Here is a 27,642-nt window from a genome sequence, read left to right on the forward strand (position 1 = left end):
CGAGGAATGTACAACCTTGTAGGAAAATAACAATCATTATCATCACTATAAGCATTTATACAGCATTTTAAGATTTTCAAAGTACTATCTCATTTGATCTTCACAATATAACACATACATAGCACACACAAAGGGGCCAGGCTATCCAATGAGAATCCAATAGTGATCCAATTAATGATAGCATGGGGAAAAGAGCAGTGTGCTGGCTTTGAAGGCAAAAAGAGATGTTCAAATTCTCAGATATTTACAAGCTATGAGGTCCTAGGCAAGTTACATTTCCTTTACCTGTCAAGTCACAAGCAGTTCCCTACCCTGGCACAATTACTGATCTCTTGTGGATTCACATATCCTTACTTTAAATCCAGCCCTCTTTCCATTATACCTTGTTGCCAAATACTGACATTCATCTCTAGTTTAAAGGAACATTAGTTATTGCCTCGCTTTGTCTTACAAAAAAGAAAAATGTTGAGAAAAGTTTAAATTGAGTACATGGATCAAATTAAAATTAATTATTGCTATCATGTTATCATTTTTATGACAGATTGTAGAATATTTAAATTTTTCCCCTGGAATTTCAATTAGGTTCAGAGAGGGAGAAAACAAGCAACCCTTTCTCCAATTCCTACTATAGCACCAATTATTCTAAATATATTCCTTCACCTTTCAGATTCACATGAAAGCCTCTGCTTACACTTCATCATCAATTCTTTAAATGGCTTCTCATATCTCTCGTCTTCCTGTGCCTTTCCAGAAATTATCTATCTGGGAGAACTGTGGCAAGACACAGCAGCAAGAAATAAGACTACTTTGGTTTATGCTCTTTAAAGAACAATACTCCCACGTGTGCATATCAATAACCAGGAGCTCTCTTTATTCAATATCATCCCCTCTGGCTTTCAAAGCTCTGGGGTTTGGTCTTAGTAACTGTGTGATGCACCACTGAGCAATGAAACTTTCTTTTTTCTTTCAGCATATTGATTCAAGAACAAAGATATACCAAACGATCCTATCTTCCAGGCCAAAGAAAACAAGCTGGAGTAAATCTAACCTTGAATTAAAAATTATGGCTGCAATATTGAATTTTGTATGCTTACAATACAAAACACTAAAAGGTCTTCTCTCTTGGGATTGAAAGGCCTTTATTCAGAGATTTTATATTTATTATCCTGACAAAGTCTAGCCTACTCTTGACAGTGGCTGATTTCTTACTGCTCTCTTCTACCCCCAATGTGGATTTTAAAAATAACACACACACAAACCTAGATCCTCTGTAGATTTGAATTTCTGGGATATTTTGCAGTTAATCTATAATGTGTCATACCATAGCTTCCCTTCTGTAACCTGGTCAAGAAGTAACGTACAGGAGAAAATATATCAGCAGTAGGAAGATGATGTTTTATGACTATGTGAGAAAAGCGGCTAGTAGTTTTATATGTTCAAGAAAAAGGTGATTTAAGTCAGGTTTTTCATCCCTGGTGTAGTTAGTGAAAGACGTCATGACCCTAGCACGCCTTTCCTGAACAGTTAGCATTTTGGCCCTACTGCCCCTGACTTATTTGTGAGGTGGTAAATTGAACCCGGCTGTCTTTAGAGGAAGGTCATGGCCTACAAAACGGTGGAAGAGAAAATGGAAAATGCACACCAGAGAGAAACGCTATTACTAGGAAACCACGTTTCCATAGAATTATTCACTAACGCAGCATGAAGGACGATATGGTGTATGTTATGATCCTGCAGACTATATTATAAATGCTACATGGCATTCTCTAGTGATTTTTTGTTTGCATTTATCTTCAAAGCATTTTCTGTGCTCCCTCTTTAAGATCATCTTAGTGAAAAAGTCTTGAATGTATGACATTTATCCAGAGGATTTTCTAATATCTAGAGCTAAATGAAAAGAGTAGGGGAGCAGTCAAATCCCATGCCTATTTCCACAATCATTCTTAAGTTTATTAGCCATACAGTGAATAATGATACCCAGATTTAAACCACAACTTATAATAATGTTGATATTCTTAAGAACTTATGAAAAAAGGAGGGGGGGTACAGCTAGGTGGTGCAGTGGATAGAGCACTGGCCCTGGATTCAGGAGGACCTGAATTCAAATCTGGCCTCAGACACTTAACACTTACTAGCTATGTGACCCTGGGCAAGTCACTTAACCCCCCAATTGCCCTGCCAAAAAAAAAAAAAAAAGAAATTATGTTGGATTCACCTATGCAGATTCAGGATTCTATACTGATGCTCTTTCAAATGCATCATTAAAGTCAATAAGCATTGATTAAGTTTCTACTATGAGCCAAGTGATGGGAATATGAAGAGCAAATGAAAAACAGTCCATCTCCTAAGGGGGCTTTCATTCTTTTAGAAGGGATACATAGATATAGATATAGATATACTTATAGGAATAAGAAAATACAAAGAAATGTGGACAAAGGAGAAAGAATTAATTAGGAATCAGGAGAGGCTTTCCCTAGGAGGTTACATTTGAATTGAACACTGAGCAATTTTAAGGCGGGGGTGCATTACAAGTTTTCAGGGCAGTTTATAAAAAGGCCTGGAGTTGGGAGATTAGGATGCCCAATACAAAGAAAATCCAGCGAGAAAATCATTTTGGATGGAACAGAAAAAGAGGGAATAAACTTTAAAGAGTCTAGAAAGATGAATGGGACCTGGATGTTATAAGGCTTTGAATAATATTAGAGGCAAAAGGGAGACACTTGAGATCCTGGAGTAGGAGAGTGACATGGTCAGAATTGAGATCTGGAAAGATTATTTTGGCAGCTGTCTAAAGAATGGGCTAAAGAGGGAAGAAAGGGGGTGTTAGGAACTGGAGATACAGAGACAAGAGTGAAATAGGAACTACCTTCAAGAGATTTATATTCAACTGAACAGATGGACGTATAATTGTATACTCATTCCTCTGATTTCCTATCTTATAATGAAGAATGATTTTAAACAGACCACCTCAAAAAATGTAACTAAGAAAAATTAACACAAATGATCCCAGTAGGTCTTTCAGAAGGGCCTTGATCCAAGTACTAATATCCTTCAGGACCCTGACCTTCAGAGTCTCACTAGGCCAGGTAGTACAATGAAAAGAACACTACTGCCCTGGGTATTGGGAGACCTGAGTGTGATTCTTGGTTTTACCATCAACTAACTGCAAGGCCCTGAAGTGACAAACTATGTGGAGTCTCAGTTTCATCATCTGTAAAATGAGGGGGTTGGACAAAATGGTATCTAAAGTTTCTTTAACTCTAACCTCTTCTAAGCACATGGGTGCAAACTTTTCATCTATCTCCACCTTCACCATTCATGTCACATAGCATTCAAGATACCCTGAAGAATGTATATAGGTGAAACAGCAAATTACTTATGACTGAAGTTAACAAGGATTGATTGATTTCTCAACCACACCCACAAAAACCCAATAATTTACAATTTAACATCTCTCATCCGTTACCCCATATATTAAATAAGAATTTTGGATAAATTAATAAGAAACACACATGTAGGTACATACACATATCTCACCTATATGCTATCACATGTATGTTAGTGTTTTGAATATATGTTAAGTTATACTTTACAATGTATAATTTGTAATAGGAGGATAATGTATATTATGACAAAAGAAGAAATTGAGGTTTAGGCACACAAGACAAATTATTTCTCTAGTGTTTCTCTGGTATCTAAGATTTGAATCCAGGTCTCTGTAGACTCGATATCCAATACTCTTTTTGCCACACCACAATGCCTCAAAAATAGTCTATAGTTGGCTATTAGGAAAAATTAGATTCAAAGATTTATAACTAGAAGAGACAATGGAGGTCATCTTGTGTAAATTCTTCCAGTTGAGAAAACCGAGTTTAGGTTAAATGACTTGCCCAAGATCATATAAGGAGTTAAGTCACAGAGTGAAGATTCAAACCCCAAGATCTATGAATTCAGATTTGATATTCTTTTCACTTTGGATCATCTCTATACTAAATAAAAGTAATTTATACTTTAAACTTCACTTAGAATATCTGGGCTGGGGGGGGGCAGCTAGGTGGTTCAGTAGATTAAAGCACCAGCCCTGGATTCAGGAGGACCTGAATTCAAATCCAGCCTCAGACACTTGACACTAACTGTGTGACCTTGGGAAAGTCACTTAACCCTCATTGCCTTGCCAAAAAAAAAAAAAAAGAAAAAGAAAAGAATATCTGGTCTTTAATTTCTCTATAAATTAGAACTCAGTCCCATAGAACACCCACGTTAGTAGAGAGACAAGGAACAAGTTGTTCCATTTTCAACCAAACCAGATATTTCCCAAACATTTCAGGGGTTGAAGGGTGGTCAGCTATTTAAATGTTTAAAGGAATAATAAAAATTGCATGCAAGTATTTTAAAAAAGAAATACAAATCCCTTAACAAGAAAAAGTAAGTGTTTAATCAATGTGTTTAATGAATTAATTAAGAATTTCTTCCAGAAGACTATTAACAGGATTTTGACCCTCTGGATACAAGAAAAGAACCTTCTTTAAATTTAACTAACTATTCTTCCCTCTTCTTATGCCTCTCCACTTTATCCTTTATAATACTTTGATTATCTCATGCCTCAATTCAAAAAATTTCATTGGTTACCAATAAAGCTTTGCATTGGTGACCAATAAAGCACAAACTCTTGCTACTGGCTCTTTGGGACCTCCATAATCTCAATGTTGTTGAGTCGGTATTTAGTCATGTCCAACTCTCCATGATCCCATTTGGGGTTTCTTTGGCAAAGATACTGAAGTGGTTTGCCATTTCCTTCTCCATCTCATTTTACAGATGAGGAAACTGAGGCAAACAGGCTTTAAGTAACTTGCACACAGTGAGTTCTTGTCTGATTCCAGGACCAATGCTCAATCCACTATACTATCTAGCTGTCCTTTCATCCACAAAATCTACCCACACACACCAAAGTCAGCCTTTGCATTTTTATCTCCTATTTCTCCTTTTCAAGAAAAAATAATGGCTAAATCTGTTTTCTGCCTTCTCCCATGCACATGTCTCTTCTTACTCCATGCCCCAGGTAAAGAATGGACTCTACATCCATCTCCATAGGTGAGAGACCCACACTTCCTTCAAGACCCCAAACTGGTACCAACTCCTCTGTCAAATCTTCACTGACTCTCTACCTCTGTGAAAGCTTCCTGTTTATGTCACATTTCTCATAGTACTTTGCTCTTGTAATGCTTTCTTGTAGGGTAGTGATTTCTATATATTATGTATGTGCATGTGTGTGTGTGTGTGTGTGTGTGTGTGTGTGTGTGTGTGTGTGTATATATATATATATATATATATATATATATATATATCTTTATGCCTTCTCACTCTATCTGAATAAGAATGGGAGAACCATAGCTAGAAGGGATCTCAGAGGTCATTTTAACCCTAAACTTCCATTATAAGGATGAGGAAACAAAGGCTCAGGAAGGCTTGTTCAATGTCTCAGAGGTAGGAAGCTTCAGGGAAAATGGATTTGAATCCATGACTCCTAACTATACAGGCAGTGTTCTTTTCATTATATTATACTATACAAGAACAAAAACAATTATGATGATGATGACGACAATGACGACTTTTCTATAGTCTCTAAGGTCTGCAAAGCCCTTCACCAAATATTGCCTCACTTGATTGTCACAACAACCCTGGGAGGCAGGTGCTATTAAAACCTCCTAGAGAATAAGGTCTGCATCGTGCTCACCTTTTTTAAGCCTTAGTACCTTATGCTAAGGAAATGTTTGCTGAACACAAAACTATTTTTGAATGAAACATGACTGTTCCCCACCCCTGCCCAGCACATGTTTAGGATGTGAAATCTTTCAAAGATTTCCAAAATTGTATATCATTTTGCATTTCTTCAAGTGGCCAAATGACTCTTTCAATTCTTTGGTGCATATATGGTGATTGTTAATGAAGCATGCATAATATATTCAATCAAAAGTTGGCTCCAACCATCAGAATGAGACTTCTCAGGTTCCATCAAAGGTGCTAAATTTCTCTTACCTCAGATATTTAAAAGCTATAAGGATTGTCTAGCTGCCCCAAGATTCCCTGGGAAACACAAAATGACAAAAAATCAACAAATTCAATTCCACACACATTTATTAAGCACCTATTGTGTGCTGGGCACACAGCAAACTCAGAACTGGGAAGTTAAATGCAAATACAAACACACATGGTTCTCATCCAAATAGGGGGCTGTATCCTTCAAACACAAACAAAAATGCATTGCAGGAAAGCTCTAAGTGAAGCCCTTCCCACATCCTAATCCCTGGGTCTGGATGCTGCTAGGCGTTTATTTTATCTGCTTTAAAGTAAGGAACCCAGTTGATTGTGCCTGAAGTATGTTTTTCTGACACTCTCATCTGGCTGCCGTCATCTACCATTCTCTCATGGGCACACATGCACACATGCTCACAGAGACACAGCTAAGCACAGTAATTTTAATTAAAAGACAAAAATAATGCAAAATTAATCGAGTAAATTGCCAATTAGTGGATAAGCCACTCTTGTTACACTTGATAAACAGGCTATGAGGCCTTGTGCCAGGGATGGGTTTCTAATATAGAAACTCAAGAAGATCCAATTAATGATTTTCCGTAACTAAAGACACACGTGAAAGAATCATTTATTTATTTATTTATTTTTAACAAAGTTGAGCCCTCAGACAACATTTAATTTGCTATTGTTCCTGACCATAATATCAGAATACTTGGCTAGGTCTATGGTCTCATCAATGGAGATTCTCCTTCTATCCTGACAAGAATGTAACCATTGATTGATGCCTTCTCATTCTGTGAAATCCCTCTCTTGGCCCTTCCAGAGATGGCCACCAAAGAGCAAACTCATGTATCCAGGCCTTCATATATTTCATAGGAACTCCTTGGCAGTCCTCTGGAGCAATCCCTACTCCCTACCCTACTCTCACCACATGGCCTCATTTTCTAATCATACACTTCCACCACGATATCTCTCATGCCATTACTTGCATGTAGGTTATCACTAGAAATACATACTGCAGTCTAATTGCAGGTACCATCTGTGATGGCCTTTTGGGACACTTATCCTAAGATTCCCCACCAGAAAACATTGAGCAAAATGATTGGGTGAAAAAAGAAGTGAATGAATAGGAGGAAGAGAATGGCATCAAGTCCATTTGGGAAATTGTGGAGTGCTTTTAACCATTCCAAATTCCTAGCTAGTACAAATACAAAATTAATACTTACTGAAAAGTCCGGCTGGTCTGCAAGACCAACACCCTGAATCTAGCAATCATTACATTGCTTAGAAATAGAACACAATGATCCTCAGTGAACACATATGGTTATCCCTACTAAAAATGTGAACATATTTACAAAATTTTTGAATGAAATTAAAAGACAAGAAAGTCTTTCTGAGAAGATACAATAAAAGTTACATCCATCACAGTTAACTATGTACCTACACATTTGGGCACCCTATTCAAACTTATACTTGGCACCTTATTCAAACTATTAGGGCATGGAACAAGGAAAAATAGCAGTAAGATTCACTGAGGTAGTGTACATTTATGAAGTAAGGGCCCACTGCAAGCACTGGAGTGGGGTAAAAATTAACATATAATGTGTAGCATGTAATGTGTAACTTACTATGTACCATGTAACATGTGCCATGTATTGTGTTCTTATAATGTGTACCATGTGTCATGTAACATGTAATACACCATGTACCATGTATCATTCTGTGTAACATGCCTTTCAGGTGATATTATCAATAAGATAATATCAATAAGCTCAGATAAAATAAAATAAAATACTTATGTTTTTTTAAGAAATCTAAGACCCAAAAAAAGGATTTGGTTATCATAAATACAAAGGACCTGGGAAGGAAAATGTACCATGTACCATGAACTGTGTAACATACTGTGTACCATGTACCATGTACAAGTAATCTACTGTATACCATGTAACATGTAACATGTAACATGTAACATGTAACATGCCGTGTACTAGGTAACATGCCATGTACCATATGTTTAATGTGTACTTGTACTGTACAATGCAATGTGTAACTTGGAATTTACTGTGTACCATGTACCATGTACCATGTATTGTGTACCATGTGCTGTATAGCATGTAAAGCATCATGTACCATGTAACATTCTGTATAATGTGCCTTCCAGGTGATATTATCAATAAGATAATATCAATAAGCTCAGATAAAACAAAATAAAATACTTATGTTTTTGAGAAATCTAAGACAAAAAAAAGAAAGGATTTGGTTATCATAAATACAGAGGAACTGGGAAGGAAAATGTATCACGTACCATAAACTCTGTAATGTACCATGTACCATGTACTGTATACATGTAGTGTACTGTATACCATGTACCATGTACTATGTACCTTTCAGGTGATATTATCAATAAGATAATATCAAAAAGCTCAGATAAAATTTTTTAAATACTCAGTTATGTTTTTAAGAAATCTAAGACAAGAAAAAAAGAAAGGATTTGGTTATCATAAATACAAAGGACCTGGGAAGGAAAATGTACCATGTACCATGTACCATGAACTGTGTAACGTAATGTGTACATGTAATGTAGTGCGTATCATGTACCGTGTAACATGTAACATGTAAAATGCTATGTACCAGGTACTGTGTACCGTGTACTGTGTAATGTACCATGTACAATGTTCTGTGTAACATAATGTGTACCAGGTACAATACCGTGTACTATGTACTATACACATTTAATGTGGATATAATGACAAAATTTTCTAATCAATAATGTCTTAAAAAGAGAGAACCAAGAGCAAGGGAACAAGAAGACAGTTTGAAATGTCTCAGTGCATTTGAGTTCAATTGAATATTATCTTTGGGAAAGGAATTTTTTCTTTTCTCTCTCACTGCCTTCCAGCCTCCTTCTGTTTTTTGGCGAAATAATTATATTATAGCAATAGCCCACATCACGTGCTTGGGCATCTTTTTGTCCCAAGGGCAATATTTCATTCTACTATTCACCAAAGAAATTTCTAATCAGAATACTTTATATGTAACATATATACACATATACATATATACAAATATATACACACACACACACACACACACACACACATATATATTTGTATGTAATTAAGGCAACACATTGTCAACACATCATGCTTCTATGACAATCCCGGGTGTTAAAGGCCTCACTCAACACTCCATTCTTGCTGGGTTAACAGAGAGCAAGGACAATTGATATATATATAGACATAGACATAGACATATCAAGAAAGAAGGGAGAAATTAAGGAAAAAACAAAGAGAGGGAAAAGCAAGCCCTGTACATCTCCTAAGTCACAGAGACAAAGGCTGAAGGAAGATGGTCTTAGAGTAGGATAAACTCATTTGCAAACTTCTGTGGAAGGTTAGTTTATAAATTTGTTGTTGTTCAGTCATGTCTGATTCTTTTTGCCCCATTTTGGGGTTTTCTAGGCAAAGCCACTGGAATAGCTTGCCATCTACTTCTCCAGCTATTTTACAGATGAGGAAACTGAGACAAACAGGGTGAAGTAACTTGCCCAGGGCCCAAAGTTAATAGTGTCTGAGGCAAGATTCGAACTCATTATGAGCCTTCCTGATTCCAAACCCAGTGCCCTATCTACTGTACCCACCTAGTTGCCTTTGGTTTATAAACTGAGTAACCGAAAACAAATGATATTCAGTTCTTGCTTTCCTAATTCTTCAAAAATTCTTGAGCCAAGTGTCACTTCAAGAAATGACTATTGGGCCCAAGGATCCACAAGCTAGGTTAACCTTTCTTGAAGTGATTCATAAGCTGTAAATTCCCTCTAAATGCCAGGAGGATGACTTGTGATCTTGCTTGCAAAACTTCTTAGTCTAAAGCCCTTTCTGCCAGTCTTAATATACTAATGACGTTCATCTCTGTCTCTGTCTTTCTCTTTCTCTTTCCCTTCCTCTCTCCTTCATTCCCTGACTAAATACTTCCCCCATCCCCCACCTTTTTCTCTGAGTATGAAAGATGTTTTCCTTTCCCACTTCTTAATCTATCAAGCATTATTTGGATCATAATGAATCCTTCATTCCAGAGGAAATTTTACCAGGCTCTACAATGCAGTAGCTGTGTCTAAGCAAAATCCATGCCACCATCTGCCTGGCATTCTCACAACATGACAAAATAGACTCATAATTAACTGCTTTCCTACCGAAATCTGCCAGCTTTAACTCCCCCGTGTCACTGATGAGAAGATTCTGTGGCTTCAGGTCTCTGTGCAAAATATAACGCTGGTGGATGTAAGACAGTCCTCTCAGCAACTGAAATAAAAACAACTGGAAAAGGGGGGAGGGGGGCAGAGAAGACAGTTAAAATCTGAAGGCAGACAAATATCACTTTCTATCCACGTTCTGACTAGTAATTGTATAATATTAAAATGAGTATCAAACTGATTTAAAAAACAAAATCATCTGACAAAAATGGGAAGAATCTGTGCAGAAAAACTGGGATCACCAAGAAACAGGAGTATAGGAATTTCAACCTGTTCTGTGAACTAGTAGGAGTACCTCACACACTGAGACAGTTGTAGAGTCAAATGGATTCTGTTTTCTATTAAATTAATCTATTTAAACATTTGCAATTTTTTGTTTTGTTTGTTTTCAGTAAAAGTTTATGGAGAAAATTCATTTAAAACATTATAATGGTACTGGAAGAAATAATTGGTATATAGGAAAACACACAAGGTAATATATGCTAATCCATGCCCATATGCAATACCATACCATTGACGCAATGCTGCTGGCCACTGTAGTTCTTATGGAATCACCCATTCATGTAAAAACCATAGGATTTAGGGCTGGAAGGATCCTTAGAGGTTGTCTAAATCAACCCTGTCTTTTTATAAATGAGGAAACTGAGGCCCAGAGAATAAAGTGCCTTGCCTAACATTACAAAGGTAATAAGGATCATTGGCAGTATTTGGCCCTGATGCACTAACTCCAAATCCAGGGTTTTTTCCTCTATGTCATTCACAAAGGGAGTAACAGACATGCTGGAGAATAGCAAAGAGAACACTAGACCTTCTGCACTTTGGTATAGAGGTCAGGGGTGGGGAAGTGCGACCAACCAGCAAAATGAGGCAACATTTTTTTTCTTTTTCTTTTTTTTTTGTGAGGCAATTGGGGTTAAGTGACTTGCCCAGGGTCACAAAGCTAGTAAGTGTCAAGTGTCTGAGGCCAGATTTGAATTCAGGTCCTCCTGACTCCAGGGCCAGTGCTCTATCCATTGTGCCACCTAGCTTCCCCAACATTTTCTTTTAATATCCTCTAGTGATTTCCCCCAGAAGTGGGGCACAAAGAGTGCAAATCTGACTCAACATCTCTATACTGTGGAGATTTTACATTTTATAAGGAAACATTCAGGGAGCCCCTCTACTTTGGGGGTTCTCTTTTCCTTTTGCCTTAAACCCGGCCACTTTGCTGAATCTCTATAGACAGGTATGCTTTATAGAAAAGGGACAGAGGGAGGGAATAGAAAAACACATACAGAATTAAATTTTACCATCTTGCACACATACACAGAAAAAAAAATTATAGACATAAGGTTCAATTCCTATCAAATTGTAATTATTTTTCATTTACCCACATGGCTTCAAGAGATTGGACTGTTGCCTAAGGACTGATTTGTATCCTCTCTGATTACAAAATAGACCAGGAATAAGGAAGGGGATGGGTTTAGGAAGGAACACAAGGAAATTGAAAGGCCAGAGAGCAGCTGATGTGGATCTGAGAGAAAAATCCCAAAGTTGTCTTTGGACTTTCATACAAGATGTGTGAGATAAAGTCTTAGTGAATGTTTCTGATTCTACAAAATATCAAGTGATCTATGTAGGATTTCCCACCCTGTGATCATGAAACAAAAGGCAGACTTTTAAAGAATTCACTTGCCCCCCCCCAAAATGCCTAGCTGTCATTGCATATACTCCCCCAAACAAATTACTTCTTGACAGCAAAGCACTGCCCTTTCCCCACCCCACCCCTAACCTGGAGTGTTGGAACACTCATTTTTCTGGTTGTTACTTTCCATCTATTTGGGATTTTTCACTTCTTAAGGATTCACCTTCACTCTTTACTTTTTGGTTGGCAGCAACCCGGAGTCTTTGCAAACTTGAGTGAGTTCATAAGATCATTGAAGGAAAGTAATCTTGGGGGGGGGGGAAGAAAAAGCAAGTAATCTTAGAAATAGATCATCTGGTCTGACCACCTTATTTTACCTAGAGAGGACGTTGAGAGCTGAAGTACCTTCACCAAGATCATGTGAGTGATAGTAAATAAGGTCTATAAGTAAATAAGCCTTCATAGAATCATCAGTTTTGAGCTGGAAGGGCCTTCACAAGTCTTTTCATCCAAACAACTCATTTCACTATAATGAAACTGAGACCTAGGGAAATGAAGTGAACTGCCTAATTAAGTGGCAGCACCAGGATTTGAACTCGGGTCTTCTATTGCCAACATTCTTTCTACTCTACTGTGCTATTAACTTTTCCCATGGGGCAGGAACACCTGGAATCTAGTCTTCACCTTGAAATGTTTTCACATCTATCACTATATTATGGACAACCATTCAATTCATATTATTGACAGAATCCTAGTTTTATGATGCTGGAAACAAGTACTCTTTACACTATAGCACTGCTTTCTAACCAGTGCATCTCAATATTTCATAGAACACGTATGTTACTGTCAGGACAGACTGGGTTTCCTCAAAGCTAGCAATTACCTTTTGAATGACTCCTATCTTCTAACAGTGACCATACCTAATTCCCAGGCTGCACTCAGAGCCAATAGCTAGAAATTCCTTTAAAAGCCCCTTGTCTAAATAACAAGCCATCAAGATAAGGTAAAAGCCATCCCATACCCTGGGCAAATAAAATTATTTTAGTTTTAGTTTTCAACATGAACTTCAAAGACTTACAAACTTAAAATACAAAAAGACAAAAAGGAATGAAAATTAGATTAGTTGAGACTATCTCAGATGTAAACTAAAGGGCTGTTGTTGTTTTTTTTAATAAACTATTTGCTATTCAGTAAAACAACTAATGTTTTAGATATAAAGAGAACAAAATGCTCTACAATCCAAAGAGAGGTAAGCCTGGATTGTGACAGGTCCTTGAGTACATATTTATGTGTGACAACATTTGGGGCTCCCAGGGCAGAAAGAATGTTAACAACAAAAACTATTCCTATTATTGGGTGTTGGGTTGTGTGTATGTTGATGTTAGCCCCTCTACTTACCCAAGAGTATCTAAGGTGCTATTATAAGTACACAGTCTAAAAGAAAAGATTGGAATGAAATTAAAACATGCCAATCCTTTAATTAATCCTACTGTAATTTGATAGCATCAAAAAAAAAGAATTTCAAAGTATCTTTCTGAATCAGGATTACAGACATGATCACTGTTACTGTTCCAGTAATTTTTATACAACATATAGTTTATTGTTCAGTTTTTTGTTTATTTATTTTTTAGTCATGTCCAACTACCTGTGACCCCATTTGGAGTTTTCTTGGCAAAGATACTGAAGTGGTTTGCCATTTCCGTCTCTAGCTCATTTTACATTTGAGGAACAGAAACAAACAAGGTTCAGTGCCTTGCCCAGGGTCACACAGATTGTGTCTGAGGCCAGATTTGAACTTGAAAAGAGTCTTCCTGACTCCAGGTCCTGTGCACTATCCACTGTACCACCTAGTGGTACTCAAATTGTGGTCCAGGGACCCTTGAAGGTCCCTGATACTTTTTCAAGGAGTTCTCAAGGTCAAAACTAGTTTCATAATAATAATATTAAGATATTTTTAATTTCTATTATAGTATATATTGATAATTTCTAATAATATAAATGTATTCTGAGTCCAAAAAGTTTAATCATTCATGAGATAAGAGGACAGAGGTTCGGAAGACTTGAGAGTCATTGATTTAAGACCCATCTCTGACACCTATTGGTTATATGAACATAAGAATTTAACTTCTTGGGGCAGCTAGGTGGCGCAGTGGATAGAGCACCGGCTCTGGATTCAGGAGGACCTGAGTTCAAATCCAGCCTCAGACACTTAACACTTACTGAGCTGTGTGACCCTGGGCAAGTCACTTAACCCCAAATTGCCCCGCCAAAAAAAAAAAAAAAAGAATTTAACTTCTTAATGTTCCAGGTAACTCCATCCATAAATTTGTGAAATAGTTGTAGGTCTGCATTAATTGAAGGTATTTCATCACTGGGAACTCCCTAAACCAATTAAAAAATAGATCCAGAATATATAGTGGCAAATTATCGTGCTGATAGCCACTAATCACATTTAAAACAGTAGAACTATAGCATCTTGGGATGGAAAGAATACAGGATTTGGAGTTTGGGAACCTTGTTTGAATCTCAGTTCAGTAACTTACTACCTGTGCAACATCTGTCAAATCATTTCCTCCCAATGGGCCTCACTTTCCCAAGTGGAACATGATGGGTTAAGAGTAGATGATTTCAAAGACCGCTTTCCACCTCCATCATCCTATAGGTCATTTAATGCCATCTCCATGTTGCTTTGTCTGATGTCAAATAGCTGATTTGTTACAAAGGAAAAACATAGATGGCAGTATCACCATAGAAATATGAAAATATTGGGGTTCCTGATGTTAGGGGACTTGGTATACTTTTTTTAAAGTTTAATTCATCTTGGAAAATTGAGAAATTTGGTTCTTTATTATCAGAGTATAAAGCATATAAAGAGTATGAAGTTGGCATTAAAAAAAAAAGACAGAAGACACTGGGGATCCTTTAAGGAATGTCAGTAACAAATGACTTGGGCATTGAACTTGTAAAGAGCACTTGAAGGCCAAACATCAAAGAGAAACTATGAATGATGGCCAAAAATCAGGCGAGAAACCATATGAAACAAAGGATTCAACTAGAATAATCAGAGCAAGAGAAGATTAGTTATGCTGTAAGAAACTAAATATCATTTCTTACCATCAGCATTTCATGTTAATTTGACTTTATTTTACTTATATAAATGAATTTTTATTATAACTGATCAATTAAAATTCAAAAATTATTTTATATTAGAAACCATTAAGCACAATTGTTGATGGCACCTTCCCCACTGCTTGGAGAATATATCTTTCATTACTCTGTAAACATCGCTAAGTGGGGATGTGTATTGTTTGTATTGTAAGATGGCAGTTTTGGTCAGCTTCCAGACCAAACTCCTGCAGGGTCACTAATTAACAGTTGACGAGATTGGATCAACTTTACCTGTCATCAAAATTAGACTTGAAAGAAGGTTCTTGCCAAGTATTGAATGAAGAAATGCATACTTATTAGAGACACAAATGTCATTAGCCAGATTTTGTCTAATTATTAATAACTATTTAGTAACTTTTTACCCTTTACTAATTTCTGAACAATATCTTATAATTGTTTTCCAGAGTTGAAATGCTCAGATACACATTAAGTACATGCTCAGGTTTGGTTGTTTTGGTCCCCTCCCCCCCACAATTAAAAAAAAAAGCTCTGTATCACTGATAGGAAATGACTCAAAGGATATGAGAGGGGCTTTGGGGATCAACTCTCTATTCTTACAAATGAGGAAATTGAGAAGCAAAGAAGTTCATGGGCTAGGTAACCTGAAAAAATCCACTTTCATTTATCTTGGAAAATCAGGGAGTTTAGTTTTTGACTATCAGTTTTCAAGAGTGAATCTGGGCATGAGAGAGAGCAAAAGACAGAGAGACAGACACAGACAGAGAAACACAGAGATAGAAACAGAAAGAGACAGAGAGATAGAAAGACAAACAGAGACAGAGAGAGGGAGAGACAGAGACTAACAGAGAGACAGAGAAACAGAGAGACAGAGAAACAGAGAGACAGAGGGAGTACACAACTACTTAGGAACATAGAAACTATCTCTGGGGACTAAGAGAAATTAGGAATTAGAAATGATTTTTCATTTGTACTTAATGATTCTCTTACTGGGAAACAAAGAATGCTAGCCACAGATACTGTAAAGCAGAAGGGGAAAAAACATGGCAGAACGGACACATTGTAGCTAGCTACTCATGAAAGCGAAATACTTAGATGAAGGTTCTAAGAACCACACAGACAGAAGGAGTTGTCCCAAAGGGATCAGTCAAATATCTTTGCTAATTAATGAAGAAATAGGATGCTGGAGCTTACCCAGAAACAATTCAAAGGGGATAGGACATTAAAAGAGATTATGAAATACAATGTTAGAAAAGGATACAATTATACAAGCCAAAGTTAATTGTATTCATAGAAGAAACAAACTCCAGATCACAGGGCCCATTGCTCACTGTATTTTTAGATTCTTAATCAATAGATAAAGTGTTGCATCAAAGCAGCTTCTCACTGGAAGGAATTTTTAACAATTTGCTGAAGAAAAGAGCAGCATCCTGTGAGAAAGGAGTCAATAGCTGAGAAACCCGAGTGGTCTAATTTCTCCTTTGAATTGTGGTGAGCCTGATATTCACAGCACACACAACTGTTTATACAACAGGAAACAGAACTGGCATTCACACCAGCTCAGAGTTAATATTATGTGTTATTTGACAAGCTCCTTGTGATCTTTAGGGGAAAAATGAGTAAGATCAAGAAAAGAGAAAAATAACTATACTACCTATGAGAGGTCATTTTCAATCCCGATCTTTTCCCCACTAAACAAAAAAGCAAATCAAGATATTAAAACAACAAAATTAGAATCCATACATGCCCTACTACTTAAAAGGATTTTTTAAATAGCTGTGTGACCCTGGGCAAATCACTTAACCCTCATTGCCCCACAAAAAAAATGTTTTTAAAATAATTTTCCTATAACCATTAGAAAACATATTATTTTAAAACAATGTTTTAAAAGGTATTTGGTTTACTTCTTTCTTTAGAAGCCTTGTTATACTCAAGCTTCTAATATGAAGGATCTGATTGATGGATTGTCACTCCTAAACAGAAAACCCCACAGACTGTTCTTTAAGGATGTTCTTGGGAACTAAAGACTCTCTGGTCTCAGACATTGTTTTTTTTTGTTTGTTTTTTGTTTTTTTACCAAGCTTTTCCACAGATATTTGCTTGAGAAAGGTACTTAATTCTTTGGTGGTCATGTAAATGATCACTTTCACAAGTTCTAGTTGGTCCTTTGCCTTTGTCTTGAAGTCACTGTGAAGGAAAATAAGGACCACCAAAGACAGTAAAATCATTAGAGCAATAGAAGAAGAAAAAGAGTTTCAAGAGTTTACCTTGAGATTGCAACTTTAGAATGAATGGGAAGGGAAATAAAGGTCCAACTCCAGCACTTTACAATTGAGGAAACTGGGACCCAGAGAGATTAACTGATAGAACACAAGTTCAAGTAGTCAAGCCAGGGACTGAACACAATTTTCCCAACTGCCAAGCCACGAATCTGTTCCCTACACAACAATGAAACTTAATAATACTTTTAATCTACATGTGTTAATATGCTATATTAATATTATATGTTAAATAAGATAAAATAATAGAATTTCATGAACATATTGGAACTCAATCAATGTTTTCAAATAAATGAATACCCTTCGGCATATTCATGTGTCAGATGATTAAGTGTTTTATGTTCATTGCATTTAGCTTATGATATAAAACATAAAGCAATTACCAAGGTCAAATAACATATCTGGATGCATTCAGCATGTCCACCAAGTCTGGTTTTATTTTTTAACAATAAAAAAATTTTTTTCAGAACTAAGCAATGTGACTTAGGATTAGCTTTGCATATTATATTAGAAAAAATACACTGGACTCATTTTTTCTTTGTATTTGAATTTCACAGGGAAAGACTCCCACAGATTACATATTTCTTCTGATAACTGTGTAATTTAAGATTCTAAATGTGGGTTCTAATCTGTTCCCCCAGTTTTGGGGGGAAACTGACTAAAATCACTGATAAAAACGAGTTTAGGTTCTTAAGGGTTTATTGAAAGAGAAAGATTGAGAACAGAATTCCAACAGCCTGGCAATCCTATCTTTCCTCAATTTTCTTGTGACTTCCTCTGCTGCCCCCACCACCACCATAAAGTCAGGAACCAAAAAGAGAGAGCCCTCTCCGCGCAGGTCCTCCTTCCTCCTTCCTGTCCCCTCCCAGAAAATGGGAGGCTCCTCAAGTTGATTGGCTGGTAGCCTTGGGACAGTACCCATGCACAAACGTTACTTCCTGCCACCAAGGAAAGCCACATGGCCTTGCCCTCTGAGGCATTCTACTCATGGTGGACTTTTCCTATAGTAAGTCTCCAGTAGGTGGCGTCATTCCAATCATTACATCACTAAAAAGGTATATTCTCCAGCTTGAAATGGCAAACATGCACATAGGCTATAAAAATCCTTGTCATATGTCTCACACACAGGACAGTGATATGCAGAGCATGGGTCAATGTAGAGGGCAAAGAGTCTCCTACCTTGGCACCTACAGCAGAAATAAAAAGGTGGCCTAGCCCATTTGTGTCTATTCCTTCAGCCCTCTCTTGAAATTAAGTGGATATCTTTAGTGGACCAATAACATTACATCAAAACACTTCAGCAAAAGTCTAATAGGAACAACATTAAAAAGTAATTTAGTAAGGGGCACTTCTTAAAAGACTTCATTGTTTTGTTCAAATTAGTTGTGGACAATTTAATTCCTAGGTGAACTTGCATTTGTAATGAACTGTACTACTTAGGGGTTTTTTTTCCTTCCTATGCTTAATGGCATATATAGAACCACTCCCTATTCTCCCCCTCAATAAAAATTCACCGCATTTCCCACAACCAATACTTTAAAAAAAAATTCTGAAAACATCTGAAAGCTCAGCATTTTAAACAAATGCTTAAAATGTTATTTGCGACTGTTTTGCCTTTAGTCCTCATGGAGATTTCAATTAAATCTAACTTTATTTGACAAATTATCCTAAGTTTGAACCCAGCCAGTGTACATATTTTTATAGTTGTTTCCATATTTCCTATTTCTGCAGCAACTGACACAAGGCTTTAATTTAGCCCCACGAAAGAGCTCTATTTTTTCTCTTGGCTGAATGCTAGTTACCCTTCCAGTTCCCAGAATGTCTAGACTAGTCTAGTTTGAATGCATGAACCATCTAGAAAGGGTGTCTTCTACTGAACATATGATTGTGCAAAGAAACAACCAAAGGCTCAAGTCTAAGACCTTAGTTCACTCTTTTGTCATATCAAGGGGAGCAGACATGCATGCCCTGTGGCAGACTCTAAAAGGTCTGGTGTAAGGGAAAAGAGTTGAATTGGTATGACACAGAACATGTGTGTTATCTTCTACCTTTATTTTAGAAAAACAGACAAACACATTATTGTCAGTTTTGTCTCACCCTCCCATAACCAGATCAGGTCACTGAACTTTCCCTAAGGGATCTCAGCTTCTTCATTCAACTAATTTCAATTCAACAATAGTTTATCAAGCATATTCCAAAGGCAAGACATCATACTGAGCTTGGAACAGGGGGCAAGTAGAAGGACAAAGTAAAGCAGAGAGCCTGCCCTGGGGGAGCTTACATTCTGTGAGAGAGGATGGAACACTTACCCAGATAAATACAAGATCATTGGAGGGGGCAAAGCTCACTAACAATTGAAGGCTCTTAGAGGGAGAAGATCCAGTAGCAGTGGTTACCCAAGTTGAACCTTGAAGTAAGCTCAGTATTTAAGAAAATGAGAATAGGAGAGAACTCATTTATAAAATGGATTGGACTCTTTTTCAGTCACTTTCCAGTCATGTCCAACTCTTTGTTGGACTTATTTGGAGTCTTCTTGGCAAAAATACTGGAGTGGTTTGCCATCTTCTTTGCTAGCTCATTTTACAGATGAGGAAACTGAGACAAACAGGGTGAAATGACTTGCCCAAGGGGTCACTAAACTAGTAGTAAGTGTCTGAAGCCAGATTTAAACTAAGGAAAATGAGTCTTTCTGCCTCCAGGCCCAGCGCTCTGTGCATTATGGTACGACCTGATCTCTAATACCCATTCTAACTTTAAAATTCTTTTTCTCTCTCCAGAGTTGTGTAAGAAAATACCATGCTATAATATTAATAATGGAAAGAAAAAAATACAATTTCTAGAGCTATTAATACTTTACCAAAATATGGCTCAAAATTGGTCAAAATGTCCCCAGTAATATTAACCATGGGTTCAATGGGTAAAACAGACATTATGTAGTCGCAGAACTACCCAATGAAAAAAGGTAAGAGGTGAAACAAATATTCAATCATGGTTCAGTATAAACACTAAGGCTTTTCTCTGCTAGAAGCTTTCAAAAATTAAGGGAAGCAGTTAGTGGAAAAATTTTTTTTTCTTTTTATTTAAAAAAATTTCCTAGTGGCCCTTTAAAAAAAAAAAAGATTGGGGCATCTAGATGGCGCAGTGGATAGAACACTGGCCTTGGAGTCAGGAGTACCTGAGATCAAATCCAGCCTCAGACACTTAACACTTACTAGCTGTGTGACCCTGGGCAAGTCACTTAACCCCAATTGCCTCACTAAAAAAAAAAAAAAAAATTTACCAGGTTAGTAGGCGAGAAACTCCTAGCTGGCTCACCACTAAATAATGTAAAGAATATTAATTAATTAGTTAATTAATCTAATCTGGAAAATTATATAATTGGATTTATGAAAAAATATGATTATATGAAAAATTATAATTGGGCCATAAGTCCCTTCGTGGTTGCCATTCAAATGTAGACATATTTTAAATGACTAGCCTAATTTGGAGGACTAATCTGGGAACTTCTGACTGACTGGCTATCTGACTGCTATTAGCTTAGTATAGGCCTCTTAAAAACTTCCACCACACTGCTCCACTCCCAAAATTGATAAGCAAAAGATTAAGAAGCCTCTTAACTAAATAATCAAAGCAGAGTTTATTTATGAGATACTATTTAAACATAAAAATACAGGGAAATAAAATGTACAACCTGACTGTGTTCTGGTGCTTCCACCTGCTGCCCCTGGAACTTTTTTAATACAGTAAGGGCTGTTGCTGCCTCTTGCCTTAGGGTATGTTCCACTTTCCCTGCTGCTGACCCTATGCTGACCGCTTCTGTGCTCTCCACTGCCTCCTGTTCTGTCTGTCTGCTTGGTCAGTCTGCCCTCTGCCGCCTTTGCCGCCCCTCTCCTTCTCCGTTCTTCTAATCTTGTCAGCCTCTTTTAATTTTGTCCTCCGGCCTCTCTATTCTCCTAATCTTGTCAGTCCCTTGGCCTCTGTCCCTTCTTGCTCTTAGCTTTTTCTCCTTCCCCTGTCTCTTAGTGCTCCAGCCTTTCTGCTCTCCTAATCTCCTCAGCCCCCCTCATTCTTCTCTGCTGGCCTCCCCGAGTCTAATTCCCAGGTATATACATATATATATACATATATACACATACATATACATATACACATACATATACATATACACATACATATACATATACATATATATACATATACACATATATACATATACATATATATATTTCCCTTTTCTCCACTCAAATCTCAGGGCTTTTTTTTTTGCGCCCCCACAGACCAAGCTAATCCACCAGCCAGTGCTGTGGCTGGGGCTTGGGGGATGCTTGAGCATCATGTGCCTCAGCACAGGCTAAACCAGAGCCCAGCCTGGACAAGCCCAGGATCTCTGGGATAGATCCACTCAGGTCAGAGGGAACTGGGGGCTTTTCCCCCCCAGCTGTCTGACCTGGCGTCTCATACAGCCCACGGGGCTTTTTGGCTCAGCTGAAGCAGAGGGGGAGGGGCACCAGCACCTCCCACACAGAAGAGACCCTGAAGGCCTAAGGCTATCTAATTTCAGCCCAAAGGTAGGGTCCCCAAATCAAAATAAATTTCCACACCTATATATGACATTTTACTTTGTAATTCCCTCCTTCTTCTCATATTCACCTAGTGGTGCCCCCAGCTCTTTTCAAGTTGTCCAGTACAAGTGGCACTTTCTAAACAAAGTTTTCCAGATTCTAAAGCTTTTTAGTGATTGCCGCTCAGTTGCCATATTACTTTGTATTTATTCACTAATCTGTATATGTGTTTTCATCCCAGGGTCAGTAAAAGTACATGCCATTAAGATAGAGATTCATTTTTATATTTGTACTCCCAATGCCTTGTATAATGGCTGTAAGAGTATATATTCTTTATATACATACATATAAACATATATATAAACACACATATAAATATTCTTTTAATTGGTTAACATTGAAATGACTTGTGGGGCAGCTAGATGGCACAGTGGATAAAGCACTGGCCCTGGATTCAGGAGGACTTGAGTTCAAATTTGGCCTCAAACACTTGACACTTACTAGCTGTGTGACCCTGGGCAAGTCACTTAGCCTTCACTGCCCCACCAAAAAAAAAAAAAAAAGACAACTTGGAATTTTTATCTTTGCATTCCTGTAACCTAGCACACTGTCTGGCATTTAATAATAATAATAATAATAATAACTAGCATTATGTAGTGCTTTAAGGCTTACAATGCTATCCCATTTGTCCCTCAATACAACTCAGTGAGGTAGGCACATCCTCATATTAGAAGAAACTGAAGCAGAGAATGGTTAAGGAATTTACGCAGTGTCACACAGCTATAAAGTCTGAGGCAAGATTCAAACTTGGGTCTCCAATTGAATGGATTTCATATCAAAGGAAATAGAAGAGATCATCTTCATGATGAATTCCTAAACTATTACATTAACTTCAGGCTGAAAAAATGTTAATTCCATTAAATTTGACCCAGATATATTGTTTTCTAACTTCTCCAAAATATCTTCTTTTTATTTCTCCCTTTTGAGCTATTCGACAGAGAAGTCAGAATTCAATAGATTTTGAACTTCTGGAACCAAAGAAGAGTAATTAATTAATTCAAATCAAAATTAAGGGAGACCTCTAATAGAATGTCCCAGTGGATGTTCTGTTGTACACTTACAATAATTTTTAAAATAAAGGTAAAGATAGCATAAGTTTCCAAATTTCTGGATAATATGAAACTACAAAGAGGAGGTAGCACATTAAATAACAAAATTAGGCTACAAAAAGATCTTGACATGTTAAAACCATAAACCCAACCTACCAGCATAAAATATATTGGGGAAATGAAAAGTCCTACACAAGTATGGACTATGGGAGACATCAGTACACAACAACAGTTTGTGTGGGGGAAAAAAGATCCTGGAGTTTTAGGAAACCAAAGACTTTGTATGAGTCAACACTGTGACACTACAGCCAAAAGTACCTTAATGTGATCTTTAGAATGAACAATAAAAAGCAGGAAATCTGGAAGCGTCCCACTGCATGCTGCCCTGGTCGGACCATACCTGAAGTATGATGTTCAGCTTGGGACACTAAATTTTAAGAAAGACCTTGTAAAGCAGGAATATGTCCAGAGAAGTAGGTCAAAGGTAGGTTGGGGAAACTAAAAGGATGGTTATGGGAGTCAAGAGAAAAATAATAACTGTCTCCAAGCGCTTGAAAGATTGTTATATGGAAGAGGAATAAAGTCATTTTGCTAAAGCAAAACTAGAAGTGATGGACAGATGTGGCAGAAACAGAGATTTCAGCAAGGATAAAAGAAACATCTTGTTCTCTGTAATTGAGATGCAGTGATATGGCCCATGTGAGTTCTTCAGGGCAAGGCTAGATGGTCATTTGTAAGGAATATAGACTTATACCTGAGCTGCTTTTTTCAGCAAAGTCTGGATAAGATGAACCCTTAGGTCCCTTCCAAATCATGTTCTAGGACTATATAAGCAACTCATCATTTCCTAGGTTTCATACATGTCCCTAACCACAAATTATGCCCAGAGGATTCATCACTTAAAATCTGTAGAACTAATTAATTAAATAATTTATAAATATCACTTTCTGGAAAAGAAAGATAATTTTAAAGGTACTGGCAAAAGAAAAAAGGCACAAAGCTTTAAAAATATTTTAGGACCCACAGCAGATTTGCATAATAGGTCAGGCTCATTTCCAAAAGCCATAACATAGCTCATATTCCATTGATTCATTTTTCAACATAAAGCAGAAATACAAAATTTTCACAAGAGTACTGTGCTAGGGCCTATAAATAGAAAGATACAAACCCTACTCTCAAGAATCTTACAATCTAACAGAAGGTCTAATAGAGATTCTAAACCACAGAGAATTAATAGAGACTTACCCTTAAAAGATTATTAGATATGACTGTATCAGAAATAAAATTCAGGGTACCTTGATTCAGGCCTACACAGGATCACAGGATCATTGATTGAGACCCAGAAAGGATCTCAGAAGTGGACATTTTCATTTTAAAAATTAGGAAATAGACTCTCAGAGAGCAACTTGTGCAAGATCACACATGTACAAGTAGCAGAGTCAGGGTGTATGCCATTATCTCTCCCAAATTGAGTATTCTTTCCTTTGTATCACTTGCCACCAATGGGTCATTGAGGATATATTTCCTAGTTTGGTGAATTATAAAGTATAAGGGGATAGGACCTGGACCTGTGATTTCATTAACAAAAGAAAATCCTAGATGAGGAAAACCCTTCTCCCAATGCAGGTCAACACCTTCTCTGCAACTTCCAGTCAAATAAAGCTGGCTGGATGAGAAGTGTCAAACTCAAATAGAAACCAGACCATTATACAGTATGTAAGGATTTCTACAGGCTGCACATTAAATTAGAAAACACATATTAATATTATCTAATTTCTATTATATTTTGCTTTTGTAATTCAATGTATTTTATTTCAAACACTTTTAAAAAATTATTCTGAGAAAGGGTCCATGGTCTTCACCAGTTTTCCAAAGAGATCTGAGACTCCCCCCCAAAAAGATTATGAAGCTTGTTCTAAGTAGTCAACTCAAGTCTTAATTTAATAACTGTCCAACATAAGTCTTTAGGAGATATACCTGAACAATCGTACAGATACAGCCTTCTTTTTTTTTAATGTCTACATTTTGGGAAAGGAGGTACTGCAGTGTAACAGAAAGAGCTCTAGATTTAGGGCCATAACATCTAGGGTTCTGACCCCCAGCTCTGCTATAAATGCCTAGCATGACCTTGGGCTACTTATGTGACTTCTCTGGGTCTCTCTCTACTTCCTTGTGGTGAAATAAAGTTGATTCACCCAAACCATCTCTAGGATCCCTTCAAGTTCTAAATCCTGTGATCCTAAATTTCCTCATGACAGGTTGGTTCAAGAAAATAGACTTGCATATATTTCTAGAAGCAAAGAATAGTTCAGAGCAAGTGCAAATGAATGGATTGTATCAACAGAATTTCTCTGATCATTTTTTTTCCTTTTGCTTCGGGAAATCTGCCACTATCTTTCAATGAAAGTGGGTTTGTGTGTGTGTGTGTGTGTGTGTGTGTGTGTGTGTATTTTTAAAGGAAAACAAAAGTAAAGCAGGGTATATGAAGGCTTCATTATCAGGAAGTGCTAATTCATATGGCTTGTGATGTGCTTGGGAATAAGTAAGGCAGGTTCAAATCCCTGTCACAGTCTAACATGAATAGTGAGCACAAATGAATAGGCCACATGCAGGGGAAAGTCTAGCATCAATTGGAATTTTGCATTTAAAAACTGTTGGATCACATTGGTCCATATGATTCCTGATAAGTTTTTCAATGGAAGGTTGGTTCCCTGGGAGATTTCTTAGCTTTAATCTTTATATCCCCAGAACCTAGACCATTATCTAGCATACCCATCAAGTAGCACTTGAAAATACTAGAGGAAAAGAGGGAGGAAGGGAGAAAAATGAAGATGGAGGGAAAGAGAGGGAAAGGGAGGGAAAGGAAGAATGAATGCACTATCCACCCCTGCTCCCCAAGGTGGTTAGGTAAGGCTCAAGCAATGGGTCTTATGGGGATTGTAGTTTGGAAGTGGACTTACTTGGCAGAATATATTCATTAGCAAGGATCTATAAGGCTCAGGAAAGCCATAGCAGAAAGGACTTAGTTAATTCCTAACATAAGCAGTGGTACAGATGAAAAAACATTGACTCAGAAGTCAGAGGATTTGGGTTCAAATCCTTTTATGTTAACTACCTGTTTGACTTTGGGAAATTCAACTAACATGTTTGGATCTCCATTTCTTCATGTATAAAATGAGGTCTCTCCCACCTCTAGAGATAATTATAAGCCTAGCCTATAAGATTCTAGAAAAACCATACTTGGGCATACTGATGACTCCCCAACTTGTTATCCATAATGCTATGATCCTCATCACCCTTTACTAATGCAGGGTATCTTAGTTTTGATTTTATGATCTGTAAACTACTTGAAACAAATGGTCATGTATGAAAATCTTTCCCTGGAGGGAACCTAAGAAAGCACAAAGTAAATAATAATAATAATAATAAATTTTATGTTTAAATTTCAAAATTAAAAAAATAAAGCACGGGGTCATGATTTCTCCATTCTTCTCAGGGTTAACCCAAGATGAGTACCCATTGCATGGCTACTCAAGCTATCACTTCTTTTTGATCTGTTTCAGAAGACTTGCAAGGGGAGAATGGATTCACAGGACTTGATTCCTTCTTTTTTTCCCAAACAGTTCTACACAGCTCAGTAGACAATGGCAATGAAGCCAATGATTCTTCTAATCTTAATAACCAGACCTGATCTACTTTTCTCGTTGTGTTGTGTTTTGTTTTGTTTTGTTTCACCAGGGCAGTCAGGAATCAGACCTCTGATTCTTCATGTTCACCTTCAGGTAGACTGATATTAGCCAACATTTCTTTTAAAATTATTTGTTCTTTTCTCTTTCTTGATAGGGTATAGTTGTTTTTTAATATAAGAAAAGTTCATAGAAGAGGGAAAGATAAAACACAAATATTCAATAAACATTTTGATGCGGAGTTTTTCCAGCACACACACACACACACACACACACACTCTCTCTCTCTCTCTCTCTCTCTCTCTCTCTCTCTCTCTCTCACACACACACACACACACACACACACAAGCTTAGGAAGTAATCATATTTTTCAAAATATAGAGAGAGGAAAGACTCTGTCATAGTCACCACGATGCATGGTAGTAAGTCATTACCAGCTAAATGAGAACTCTAACAGAGAATATAGTGAAAATGGGTGACATGCTCAATATCTGAATACCAGAAAGTCTCATTTAAAAATCAATTCTCAATGCCATCTGTATAAGACAACCTTAATTTGGCATAACATTATTCTGTCTGCTATACACCTGCTTGTTCTCTGGGCTATGAATGAAAAATAGCAACTTTTCAACCGTAATAAACTTCATACCTTCCTAATTAGCATATCTATTGAAATGGAAAAAATTAGTCTCCTTTCAATAGCATTTCAAATACCTCATGGAACATGAGGGGCCATTTAAAAAATACTTTGGCCAATTTCAGTTATTCCAAAACATTTCATCCCCAAATGTTAGAGAACTAGAGGCATTACTGTAACAGAGATGATTTCTTCTGTACTTTTAGAAAACACTTATGGTAAAGCTATTATGATAACACTCAACTGGAAATACATCTCATGAAGATGCAAGTGATTTATCCTCATCTCATTAATAGCCTTCACACATTGGCATTTCCAGATATCGAGTTGAGAC

At 37.1% G+C, this 27,642-nt stretch overlaps 1 protein-coding gene across 4 annotated transcripts in view; it reads right to left on the reverse strand.

Annotated features, from left to right (window-relative positions):
- Window positions 1-27,642, reverse strand: part of CDK14 (cyclin dependent kinase 14) — a 673,880-nt gene that overhangs the window by 314,235 nt on the left and 332,003 nt on the right. For all 4 annotated transcript variants that reach the window (XM_043967180.1, XM_043967183.1, XM_043967181.1 and 1 more), the window contains one exon: window positions 10,226-10,349. In XM_043967180.1, coding sequence (XP_043823115.1) covers window positions 10,226-10,349 — 124 coding nt within the window. The remainder of the gene's footprint in view (window positions 1-10,225; window positions 10,350-27,642) is intronic.

The sequence above is a fragment of the Dromiciops gliroides genome, chromosome 5 (genome assembly GCF_019393635.1).
Source record: "Dromiciops gliroides isolate mDroGli1 chromosome 5, mDroGli1.pri, whole genome shotgun sequence".
Taxonomy (NCBI): domain Eukaryota; kingdom Metazoa; phylum Chordata; class Mammalia; order Microbiotheria; family Microbiotheriidae; genus Dromiciops; species Dromiciops gliroides.